This window comes from Notothenia rossii (genome assembly GCF_949606895.1).
Source record: "Notothenia rossii genome assembly, chromosome: 4".
NCBI classification, from domain to species: Eukaryota; Metazoa; Chordata; class Actinopteri; order Perciformes; family Nototheniidae; genus Notothenia; species Notothenia rossii.
This window is the reverse complement of record NC_136902.1, coordinates 81,042,093-81,055,614: the sequence shown is the minus strand read 5'-3', so window position 1 is coordinate 81,055,614 and position 13,522 is coordinate 81,042,093. Positions and strand designations below refer to the sequence as shown.

General features: G+C 41.9%; 1 protein-coding gene across 1 annotated transcript in view; it reads right to left on the bottom strand.

Moving 5' to 3' along the window:
- The window catches only part of gucy1a2 (guanylate cyclase 1, soluble, alpha 2), a 37,462-nt gene extending 27,204 nt beyond the window's left edge, over positions 1-10,258 (bottom strand). The window contains exons 1-4 of the mRNA XM_079679252.1: positions 10,207-10,258; positions 7,861-9,107; positions 1,895-1,956; positions 848-972 (exon numbers count right to left, since the gene is read on the bottom strand). Coding sequence (XP_079535378.1) covers positions 848-972; positions 1,895-1,956; positions 7,861-8,181 — 508 coding nt within the window. The 5' untranslated portion in view covers positions 8,182-9,107; positions 10,207-10,258. The remainder of the gene's footprint in view (positions 1-847; positions 973-1,894; positions 1,957-7,860; positions 9,108-10,206) is intronic.
- Between the last annotated feature and the right edge of the window lie 3,264 nt (positions 10,259-13,522).

Below are 13,522 nucleotides of genomic sequence, written 5' to 3'. Positions count from 1 at the left end.
TATTAACAAACAGTCGTGTATAGTTAATGCACACAGTGGTGGAAACTCTGCAATATGGGGACAGAGATGGAGTTTGGAGGACTAGAAGGAGGTAAATACTGTAGACAAGAGCCAGGGAGAATAGAGAGGGAGGACATAAATGTAATAAGTGACTCAGCAGGACAGTGTGTGTGTGTGTGTGTGTGTGTGTGTGTGTGTGTGTGTGTGTGTGTGTGTGTGTGTGTGTGCGTGCGTGCGTGCGTGCGTGCGTGCGTGCGTGCGTGCGTGCGTGCGTGCGTGCGTGCGTGCGTGCGTGCGTGTGTGTGTGTGTTTTTTTAATTAATTTTTTTATGGGAGGCCTTAGAGAATCTGTGAGCCTTTACAGTGAGTCACAGTGTGTGCTTTTGCATAATGTAAATAGCTGTGTATTTGTGTCTGCATGTGCACTGCCTTGGCCAGGATACTGTGGTTATTTTTTTTTTCTGTATTTCCCTATTTAATGTAAAAGGTCTACTGTGTGTTTTAGAGGTTGTACCTTTTGGGGATGGCTCTGTTTAACTGTGTAGGTGTGCACCCCCCCCTCCCCAAACACCATACTAATACTGAAGGATGTGCATGGGGGGAAAGAAAGGAGGCATTGTCTATGTGTCTTGGCATGTGATACATATAACACAGTAAAATCCATCCAAAGCAACACAACTAAAAAGAGCACAGTTACAAAGGGATGAATACTATATACTAAATATGTACACACACTCATTACCAAATCTACTTATTTGCAGAGGATGTCAAACACACACACATGCATTAAGTCTCAATGTCAAGCTCACAATAAGACATGCACATGTTCCTCTAGTGCACTACTTACCCAGTATGGTGGCCATGTACTGCAGGATTTGTAGGACATCTTCTTCCGAACCTGAATTTTCTAAGAATGGGCACTTCTCATCTCTCCTCTCTTTCCGTCTCTCCTCACTGCCAACTTCCTGACACCTGTCAAAGACCAACAAAAACACCCTGAGGGTATTAGCCATAAGATCACCAAATATAAGGTTTAATAAAGTAATGAGAAGCTAATAAACATCCATCAGGGACGCTCTTTTGTGTGTTTTTGTGCCAGAAGACATTGGATTGTTTACCACTTTAATTTAATGTACCACAAACTGTGCTGTCACCAGTTCTTTAGGTTTATTCTTTCAGTAAAAACGACCCTTGACATGTCTGGGTTATTCTTAAAGGTTAACATGACTTGAGCTTTTTTCTGTAATTGCAGCTGAACATTTCTAAAGCCATGTACCTGTGCAGGGAGCTCTTCAAACAAAATACACATTTGAAATAAAATCCATTTGGTGAGGGTGGTGGGAAAACTAATGTATAGATACCATTATGGTTATGTGAAATATAATGTATACATTATTATGATTTGGGTAATCTGACACTTGAATTAGCCTGTGTACAGTAGGTTCAAATGTGTTTGTTGTTGAGCAGATCCATAGAAAAAGCTTGTCAGGGAAATTAGCTCAAGGTCATGCACCCCCACAGAAGTAATAAGAGAGGAAGTGATGCTCTGTACTTCCCAAACAGATTTGTCTCAGTCTGGGAATTAGACCAGAGACCCCCTAGTCACACACAACATTTCTAACCTTTGCGCCGTTACTATATGTTCTTTCCAACAGAAGAGATATGATTTGCTTATGGGTTGATTTTGTTCACAGTAACTGAACAGGTGTGTGACAGAAAGACAGGCAGAAGCAGAAAAGTAAGGGCAAAGGAGGAACATTTTTTATTCTCAGGACACAAGAACAGGCAGCAGGTAGACAGAGAGTGTGTACTGAAGATTGATGGGTTGAGGAAGGGGAGTTAGTTAGAAAGAAAACCAGGAAGAGAGACTGACAGCAAGCGAGGAGAGCCTTACCGGATTTCTTGTTGTCTGTAGAAATGTAGAGTTCGCTGGAGAGCCTCCTGAACAGTCTGTGTCTGCAAGAAGAAGTGAGGATATGAGACGAGAATATGTGTATTTGTGAGTGCATTTAGGCAACAATATTGTAGTTGCAATTATTATTGATTCCTGACTCCATGCACACCCACACCATATGAGCGGACCAGAATTACCATCTTGAGAGACTTTTTTTTTTTAATGTCATAGCAGAAAGAACACAGGTGTAAATAATCAAGTTAATGATAATATGTAGCTGCTACAATGTGTGTGTGTGTGTGTGTGTGTGTGTGTGTGTGTGTGTGTGTGTGTGTGTGTGTGTGTGTGTGTGTGTGTGTGTGTGTGTGTGTGTGTGTGTGTGTGTGTGTGTGTGTGTGTGGGGGGGGGGGGGGTGTGAGTGTGTGTGTGTGTGTGTGTGTGTGTGTGTGTGTGTGTGTGTGTGTGTGTGTGTGTGTGTGTGTGTGTGTGTGTGTGTGTGTGTGTGTGTGTGTGTGTGTGTGTGTGTGTGTGTGTGTGTGTGTGTGAAAATGGCGCAGAGAGGCGGGTCAAATGTGATAATCTGTGATACGGCTTTAAATGCGAGGCTATAGTGACAATACTGGAACACAGTGTGCCTGCTGGAGAGGTCATTCTGAGGCCTCCGCCCACTAAGGACAGATTTTGTGTGAGTATGTGTTTGTAGAGGACAGACAGGGAGAGGGAGACAGAGAGACAGAGAGACACACACACACACACACACACACACACACACACACACACACACACACACACACACATATGCGAAAACATTAGGCATGTGAAAAATGAAGGAGAAAGAGGAGTGTGTGTGCAATATGTGCATCAGTCAGCAGGTGTTTCAAAAGGTGAATATGAAGTAGTTTTTTTCACCATCAGGTTACATAACAAATAGACGTCATATTGTAGCTAACCAATGGTATTGCACATGTTTGGAGCTTCTCTTCTCTCAGTGCTGACTCATTTTTCTTTACACTGTATTTATATCCATATCCTCAACAACACTAACAACGGAGAATCATGTTGCAGTCAGAGCCACGTCTTATGATACAAAAATATGTTCACTTTTAGCTACAGTTGTCGTAAACCCAGCAACAGCAGGAGAAAGATGAGCTATTTTCACAGCCTTTGTATTTATGAGGTAAAACCCCACATCACCCCCATCCCCCACCTACACGCTGTGTGCACGTGTAAACCAGAAACAGTGTTTCTCATGGTAATCTCCTCCTATTGCGTCCTTGATTCAGCTACTCATTTACCACAGAACATGCACATTACAGGGTGCGCACACAATATTCCAATATGACCAAACACACAGGCACTACCTGTTATCAGCCACGCATGTGCAAACATACTGTACACATACATCATCATTAGTCGTCATTGTTGCAATCGCTGGCATGTTTACTGTACACACAACTCGATACCCCATCACACATTGATCTCACTCAGCCACACACACAACTGCTTTGACAGCTAACACCTAGCAGATTGCCTTGTTCTTAGGATGGATTGTTAAAAACACACACTACACTGGGAGGATTTGAAAAGGACAATATCAACATAAAATGGTACAACAGAAACATGGTATTAAAGGGGCCCTATTGTGCTCATTTTCAGGTTTCACAATTTTATTTTGTTCTTCTACTGTGAAAAGATTACATGCTCTGATTTTCAAAAAGGGCTTTATTTTTCCTTATACTGCCTTTGCTGCAGCCCCTCTTTTCACCCTCTGTCTGAAGCCATAGCCCAGTCTGCTCTGTGGTCTCTGGTGATTGGTCAACTGCATATCCCACCCCTTAGCCTATCACAAACAATGTGTTGGAGCGCTAGCCAATAGAAACGCAAGTGTTATAAAGAGATATCACTATGTACCGGAAAAAAGGTGTCCAATTAAGGCGATTCAGGAAGTGGGGGAGTGTGTGGGAGAGCAACTCCCTCTGGAGGGAACTTTGGGATTTTAGCATTTGTAGACCATTTACAAGCAAAAACACCTTTGTAACACACACAAGAGAAAGGGTAATCCCCAAAAGCATAATAGGGCCCCTTTAAATTAAACGAATTGATGTCACTGAATAAATATATATATTAAATATAATTATGTAATTATGGTGGTGTCCCTCTGTATCATTAACATTCTGTTTTATCATATTTTATTCTACGTGTACATGGTTTGCTTACTCTGTTCTAAGTATTTTGTATGCTGCACTGTTGGAAGATCTTGAAGACTGACATTTGCATTGGAAACAAATACGCTGTATACAGTATATGTTGCAAATGACAATAAAGCATTTGAATGTTGACCGTGTGCAACCAAGAGAAGAGGCATGCAAAATGAAGAAAGGGAAATTGAAATGCTCCATGAAGATTAAATAACGTCCAACAAAGTTACAGGTTTAGGGTTTGAACTCAAACTTTCTGCCTCTCTTAAGACACTCTCCCCTCTCTTTCCCTGTGGTCTTTATCCAAGCCACTCTGTCTCTTTTGTTTGCTCAGTTTCTTTACCTAGGGAGGGAAGCAGAATCTCACCAATACCCACTCCATTCCTCTTGCTCTGTTGCTCTGCATTACTTTCTTTCCCAGCTATCATGCTCTTCTCTACTGTCTGTGAACCTGCCCTTCCTCTCTGTCCACGTGATTCATGCTTTCCCTCCTTTTATTGCATCTTCCTCCTCCAAATTTCCATTTACATGTACTGGTGTGGTCTACAGTCACAGCACAGTGGGTACTGGTGCTTCAGCACAGTTGGAGAGCTGCCACCACTACTAAAGAAAATAGAAACTCATAAACCAGATGAGTCCCGCAAGATAAATCCCAGCATGAGACGCATCAGGCCTCTCTGTGGAAAGTAATAAAGCAGGTACAAAGAAAACAATTCTGTAGCAATCTGCTTTCTATTAGGATTCTTCAGGCTGTCCCTAAGAATAGTTCACCTATAATGTAACAGTGAAGCAATGCAGTATTAGCAGTAACACAGCCAGGGCATGGGCATGGCAGGGGTGAATATTTGGGTCTGAATATGCAAAATATTCAATACCTTAATGTTAAGGATTGGACCAAATGCTTAGTTCAGTTTTCTCCCTCACTTTGCCTGAGAAAAGGTTAAATCCATTTACTTTAAATCACTTGACAAAAGTGTCTGCTGAAACAGATGCATGATCTAAACATTTGTGTTTGCTATGTTATTATAAAGGTGGAATCGTGTTTTACAAATTGGTTGCTGCTAGGACACATTTTTGTGGCTTTTTCCTTTATATTTGCTTTTTGGAACATTAATTGAAATTGTCCAATATAGGAGGACATACGAACAGATCGAAACAGTTTAATAACAAATCCATTTGAATTACTTGTGAAAAAAATGTTTTTCTTAATTTTCTTTTTTCCAATTCTGACTGGTACATACAGTACATGAAATTGACAAGTAAGGCCAGCTGCCTTTTTGTTTCTCAAAAACTTGCAAAATAGAAAAATGCTTCCTTTAAACAAAAGACTAGAGCGATGTCTGTGAATTGATTTTTATGTGAGATAAAAATCTTGATTCTTACATGATTACATTTTCCCCCCAACTCTATAATTCCACTGAATATATAACAGAGATGAACCTGTGTTTTGTGGATTTTTAAATATTATTCAACAGTTGAAATCAGAGAAAGCGCAAAAATAAAAATGTGTCTCTGATAGTGAGTATGTGACCACATAATCGGGATGTGGACCTACCAGAAGACACACATAAGCACACTCACACACTTATATTTGTGGCCAACACTCATGGCCTTTGATTGGCATCATGGGTCACTAAGCCAATGGCCACCTTCCATGTGTATACACGCAACTGAGAGAGGGAGTGGGAGAGAGACAGAAAATGAATGTTTGCCCTAATATAAAGGTAAATTTGTTTGTGTGTGTTAGTGTTTGTGTGTGTGTTCTTGCTTCTGGGTCAGTGTGGTCAGGGTGAAGACAACCACAGAGAGCTTGATCTGTTCTCTTTGTCACGGTCCATTGCCGTCAACAACAGACACTGCCACTGCACGCAGCCACTGTGTGTGCGAGAGGGCTGTGTTTGTGTATGTGTGGGGAAGAAAGAACACAAAAGCTAATAAACAGTGTGTTGTGAGAGAGCGGATATATATGTGTGTTTCTTTTAGTCTATTTGCTGCATGGTTAATGTTCCTATTAGCAGTATTTTTCTTTTATGGTGCCATAATACAATTCAAAGTGGATAAACATTAAGATGCTTTAGGAGAAAACTAATGCAGGGAGTTGTAAGCTGCTCTTACAGTCTAGCCTAACACACACTCACACACACACACACACACACACACACACACACACACACACACACACACACACACACACACACACACACACACACACACACACACACACACACACACACACGCACACACACACACACACACACACACACACACACACACACACACCCTTTAAACACTGAAGAAAGATCCTGGTAATTTACACTTTCCCTGTGACAAAAGCACAACCGAGAGCTGAAGTTGGCCCTTAGTGGTCTTCTCCAATATACACCAACTTCAGATGTTTAGCTGTGCTATTGAATGTCAATATATTTGTGAAGTTGTGCCTTGGCGGCAAAAAAAGGCTAACAATCACTGCTCTACTTTAAAGACTTCGTTGCCACATTTACAGTATTTCTCCCAGGGATGGGATCACAGAGTCTGAGCAAACGCATTGGGAGAAACATATTCCCAAAGCCTCATAGTTTTGAGCAAAACACAGCAGTCTCCTCATTATGCGGGGAACCAACATAAATAAACCTTGAGACCATGTTAGCTCAAAACTGTCAGATGAGAAAAAATGAGAAATGCTTTCTATCTTTATCAATTTACTGTTTGCTAAATCCCTGAGAATAAGATCCAAAACTCATCTAAAACTCCTGTTACACTGCAAGTCTCATGTCACCGTTCAATCTAAACTGGGTCATATTATCATGTCCTGTCACATCCTGAGTATAGTTCATACTATAAAGGACTCAGATAATGCCAGGGTTGGAAATAATAAGTTTGCTTTGTCAATCAATGTACATTATATCACCTATAAATTTGATTTTGATTAACATTTGTTTGTTAATACTTGAATTTGACCAACTATGACAGGGTCCACATTACCAGACATGCAATTAAATCCCAAAATGACTGACGAAGCTATAGCAAATGCCCCAATCACACGTCATCCATCTCAATTGTGCTCAATTCTAGTAGCTTCTTTATTACATTACAGCCTGTAATACAACAGAGACAAAAACTGGCTCACTTGTCACACTCCTCCCATCATTACATATACAGACAGAGCATGGGCATCTCCCTCTCTCTCCCTCACAACAACATATTTATTATATAATCTGCCAGATGATTCAGGCTTTCAGAAGGATGGATGAAAAGAGGATTTTTTTTGTTCATAGACAGCATAGCACACGTCAGATTTGATTGAAAAAAGACATTGTCTGCATTGGATAATCACAGGGTGGAAAAGCTTGAATGATGTCTTTTCCTGGTAATAAAGGCTGTGTACCTACTCAACTTTGGAGACAGCTGTGCAGGATAACATATCTCTGTTTGTTCATCATTGACTTTCTCATAACAAATGAGTCTACAAAATTGATTAAAGTTCTGATTTAAACACTGACAACATGAGCAGATTGATACAAAAACTACACGATCAAAATTGTGTCCTCTGAAGACCAGGTCATTGATTTGCTTCATAACATCTTATTGTGCAATACATTTTTAAAAGATTAATGAAGAGTGCTCTACAAATTGTATGGTAAAACTAGAGATTTCCTCAAAGGATCCCAGTGGTTATGCAGGATGCCTTTATGAGTATGGCACTTCACGTTTGGAATATGTAATGATATGTTATGGAGGTACAGTGTTTAGACTGAGCAGGAAGCCTACCGTGGGTGAGGTCAGTCTCCTCAGGATCTCCCCCAGTGAGTCCAGGTTCACCCGTCTCCTCCTGGTCACCCTCTTGTGGGGGGGCCCGGGTCCAGGCTGCTCCTCTACCACCGGACACGCCGGTCTCTCTGCGGGGCTGCGGCCGTTCCAGAGCACCGCTCTGTGGGAAGAGTGTAGAGAGGAGAAGGGGCAACCTCGGATCTCCTCCACCGGCTCCAAGCCTCCATCCCCCGCGTCTCCCCCGGGGCTTTCCAGCCCGCAGTCTGAGCCCACCGAGCTGCTGAACGACTCCGAGGAGATCTTGCGCGACGACGAAGACATGGTGGTAGTGAGGAAGAGGAGGGTGGTGAGGATGACAGTGGTAGTGTTAAGGATGATGATGATGATGCTACAGTCGGTTCCGTACCACGTCCACCTCTACGCCGGGGAGTCATCAGATAGTGGTGAGTGAGAGGGTCGGGTGGGTGAGGGGGGTGAGGTCTTTCTGTATAATTATGTATGCATATGTGTGTTTGCGTGCGTGTGAGATAATGTCCAGTCTGTGTGGATATGAGATGCGACTGTCTGCGTGTGGGACGCAAACCTATTCAGAGGAGAGGGAGAGGGGGGTCGACAGAGAACGAGAGCACTAACGGCACGCAAACATTTATGTAAGGGGGAGGAGGAGGTGGGGGGTCGCCTCTTTATAAAAAAACGTCCTCCTTTACCCCCAAAACAAATCTCCTTAGGAAAGCCAAGCACAAATGATGCTTCAAAAAATAAACCCCTAGCAGCAATTTTGTATTTCTAAAATGCGTGTTTAGCCGTCTTACGCACAGTGAAACGCTTCTGCGCGACAAAAGGTTATCAAAATCGACATGTTGGTCCACCACAATAATTCCGACACATGATAATTATTCCTCTCACACACGGTGAATTGTTGCCATTCTCAGAGTGTGGCGTCTTGCCTTTTTCTCCCTCACTTTGCCTGAGAGATATCTCCAAAGTCACAGACAGCAGATGTGACTGTTTCCCTCTCTCATCCTCCCTCTTCTTCTTGTCCTCTGCGACAGCGGTTCTCCTGTCCGTCTGCTAACCGTCCTCTCATCATTCCTCCATATTTCACTAATAATATTCCTTTCCTGCTGCTCTTGGTATTTGCTTCGTCTTGTCTCTTTCTGTCGTCGGCTGGAGTGGAGGTGCGCGAGGGACACGGTGAGAGCGAGAGAGCGCGCGCGGACAGCCAGCAGCAGCACGCACCGGTGATGCTGTGAGGAGATCAGAGATGTGAAGTACAAATCAGAGAGTTTTATAGTTCAACAAACCGCAACCAATCAGAGGAGATATGCAGAAAGACAGACGACAGATAGACAGAAAGATGGGTGAGCAGATCACATCTAAAGTTGGTAAGCATTAATTTCTTAAATTGGGGGAATTATCCACAAGTCAACACATGGAACACAACCTCAGTGTCTGTAACATTTTGCAACTCTTACTATTGTATCTTGCTATTCACTCATTTCTTGTTAATGTTTTTGTCAGTTTAAAATGTCTTCTTCTAATGCACCGAATGCTTAATTCAGTTTAAAGGCTTTTTAGAGTAAAAATGTGTATACCAAGCTGAAAAAACAGGTAAATGTCCCACATTCACTGCATGACAGTGTCAAGATCTTATCGTATATTTCAAGTTTTATTGTGCACACATGTTCCATATTCCCAAATATTTAAAAAAACAAACATAAAAAAGACAGGTTACCACGAACAAAGTCACTCACAGAAAACCTGGAGGCAGGCAATTATACTCTGTCATATTAAGACTGTTTTCATGGTCTAGAATACACTTTAGAGTTAACACCATCAGCTGCAACACAGTATCATAGGTCAAACGATACGGATAAAAGTCAAGTTAACCTTTTTGATGGATCTTTTTGTTTAAAATTATTATTCCAGAAGGGTAGGTCTCTGAGTTTAATGCAACTGCCATGTGTAATCTGCTGTGTTCACTTTACCTAATAGGTATTTTATAATGCAGAAAGGTAGCAGGTGAAGGTAACACAGGGTCAATATACAGTAGGGGCCCAACAGCAAATGTTTGCCCTGGGGATAACCGATATGTTAATCCCGCCATGTCTGTGGGGATACATCAGGTTTGTTTCAAAAGGTGAATATAAAACATATAATATAAAGTCTGAAAAATATTCCATATTATTATTGACATGTTCCTATCATGTTGACATGGCCGGTGGAAACTGGAAATGGAAATCAAGCAACACCTTATTTGAATCAAACCACAGGCATGGCCAATGAGACAGATTAATGGCAATCTGCCAAATGTGTTCAACATATTAAAGGACAAATATGGCTCACCATGCAGATAATGGAGATGGCAGCTGTGGCACACGCCTGTTGTCTGCTGTCAGAGGACAGAATGATGCTCATGTCTGGAAGTAATCACAGCCATGACCTTGACCTTGACTGGCAGAGCATGTCTGTTCATTGAGGGCCCCAAAGGGACACGCAGGGAGAGAGAGAGAGAGAGAGAGAGAGAGAGAGAGAGAGACACTGAAATAGACATGATGCATCATGCAAATGCACCACACACAAACACACACACACACACACACACACACACACACACACACACACACACACACACACACACACACACACACACACACACACACACACACACACACACACAGCGCAGTGTAATTTCCTGGAGGTGCCTCCTAATTCATTTGACTTTCTGGAGCAGCATGACCCCAATACATTGGATAGAATGTAGCTCCTTCTGTCTCTCTAACACACACCCACACGTTCCCTTTCTATCACACATAGCCAGCACTAACACACCACACACACACACCAACACACAGTCTCCGTCTCTCCTTTTCTTTCCTTATCTGGTCTTTTGCTCTTTGCAATCAGTCTGTCATCCATCAGTAATATTGTGGGCATTTAATAAAGCGAACACCGCAATGGAATAAAATACTGTTCCAGAGAAGATAAGGCCGCTAGCAGCCAGACACCTGCAGCTGGGTGCAGACAGGGCATCAGCTCAGTCTCTGTGCAGACATGAAATTAGAACCATGTTCAAATGTATCTTGATCTGTCAAGCATCCAACAGTCTTTTTGCAATCTGCTTACCAAATAACGTTTATATTGTTCATTTATGCTTATGTTTATGGTATATAATAAATACCATGAGTAACATTTCCTAATGATGATAGTCAGTCATTTAATCATGAATGTATCTTTAATGCAGTAGCATTTTGTGCAGACTGTCAAAGTGCCAATAATCAAGCAGTTTTATGAGTAGAAACTACGTTTAAAATAAAAGGAAATACATTTGACAATGTTGCAGTAAAAAATATAATCTATTCCCATGACAAGAGACACACATTTAAACATTAACATGCACATAGGGCACAGATTTTCAAATAAATCCATGAAAAAAGTGGAAGAAACAACATATAAGCAAAACATTCCAGGAGCCGAAACACATTTTCAGAGAAAAGATTCTGAGAAGACGTGAAGTTGTGGAATGCAGAAAGATAAGAGGTTCATCTCGCTGACACACACACACACACACACACACACACACACACACACACACACACACACACACACACACACACACACACACACACACACACACACACACACACACACACACACACACACACACACACACACACACACACACACACACACACACACACACACACACACACACACACACACACACACACACACACACACACACACACACACACACACACAGATGTGTGTTCAGACCCCGGTGAGTCAAAAACAGGTTTCCCCCAGAGATACGCAGACACTCATCCAGACACACTAGAGCATAAAACTAAATTGTAAATTCAGAGACACCCACACCTTTAGAATTTAAATGATACATAGCACTCTCTGTGGCTTTTAGATATGTAGCTTTTATGTGTGTGTTTCTGTTAGAAATGTCTTTCAAATATGTTAAGCATATTGACTATCTAAATGAAAAAAGCGAACGGGAAAGAATCATAAAAGGAAATAAAATAGAAAACCTGGAAAAAAGCAAGCGAATGAGGGCATAAATAAAAGCTACAGAAGATATGTGTAGAGTGTGTGTGTATGTGTATGTGTATATGTGTGTGTGTGTGTGTGTGTGTGTGTGTGTGTGTGTGTGTGTGTGTGTGTGTGTGTGTGTGTGTGTGTGTGTGTGTGTGTGTGTGTGTGTGTGTGTGTGTGTGTGTGTGTGTGTGTGTGTGTGACACAGCGAGAGAGAAATGTCTGTCTTGGTCATAAATCTGCCCCCAGCCTGTGTAATTGGCCATAACCATAAATCACTACACGCCACTCTGCTGCTATTACCCATGAACCTGGGCCTCTCTGTCACTTGTGCAATATAAATAACCTGCTTTATCATCCCAAGGGATTCAACATTTAAAAATCAGTTTAAAAAAACACAACATTTATGTTTTAGTTTTGCAGTAAAGACTGCATTACAGATCAAGCTTAATTTCCTAAAAATGACAATATGATATGACTTCTGCAAACACCTTTTGTTGGTGGATTTCTTTTTCTTTCAGATGACATCATATTCAAGCTGTGAACGCTGACTTATGATGGAAGATGCCCTCTGATGTTCATATTAACAACATATAGTACACAGTCCATTGACTGCCCAGCAGAGACACTATCGTAGAAGCACAAAATACAAACTTGAACCTGGACATTTGCATAATTGGTCCTATGTTAACTCCCAGAGATAGTCTGTTACAGCCTGGCTCATAGGCTGCAACAAAGATGGGAGACCAGATAAGTTAAGTGTAACAAAAGCATATTTATTTACAATACCACAAAAAGCAAAGGTCTTCAAAGAAACCTAATAAATGTGGAAGTCAGTTATCAGTATTGATTGCGTGTATGGGTGTGTGACAATGTGCAGAGACAAAGACGCGGTCGTGTCCAACAGAAGAGTGAGAGGGCAGTATGGGTTGGTGTTGGCCTTTTATGTCGACGGCCCAGGTGTGGCTCGTCAGGTTGATCACCTGAAACACAAACAAGAGCCAGCAAGCAGAACACAAAGGCATAGACCCCTAGTGGAGTGGAGGGGGTCGTAACATAGTCATTCAGTTAGGTTTTTGAAAAGAGTGATTCATAAACAGGAATACACTCTCTCCTTTAAGTGTCACACTGGAGAGCATGCAAGACTGAGAAAAACACAGATTCTAAAGCTTGAGCCCCTGTGACCACATACACTAATAGTAACTCCATCTTTTGTGATTCAAACAAATGATGCCCTTACAAGTTGCCCCCACTGAGCCCCATGGCGTCTTAGGTGGCACCTGAAAATGAGTCAGGTCTCTGAAGTGATGACGTAATAAAAATGAGGTTGCATGCCGGGGCGTCGATGCTGATTGCTCGTGGACACACTTGAACATGTGGCTGTGCTGACACTGAAACCTCTTAGAAGCGACAGTGGCAAGGTGCAGGAGGCCATGGAGTAAGACATGAAATGCAGAGGCTTGAGAGCAGGAAAGAGCAGTACTGGCAAGAGAAGTGTAAACATAAAATGGTGAACAGACAAGGTTCCAAATCAGGTCTTGCTTCATAGATGTTTTACAGGCCACCAGCCTAGCTGTATGTGCGGCATAAAGTGAAAGAATATACCATAAAGTCACAA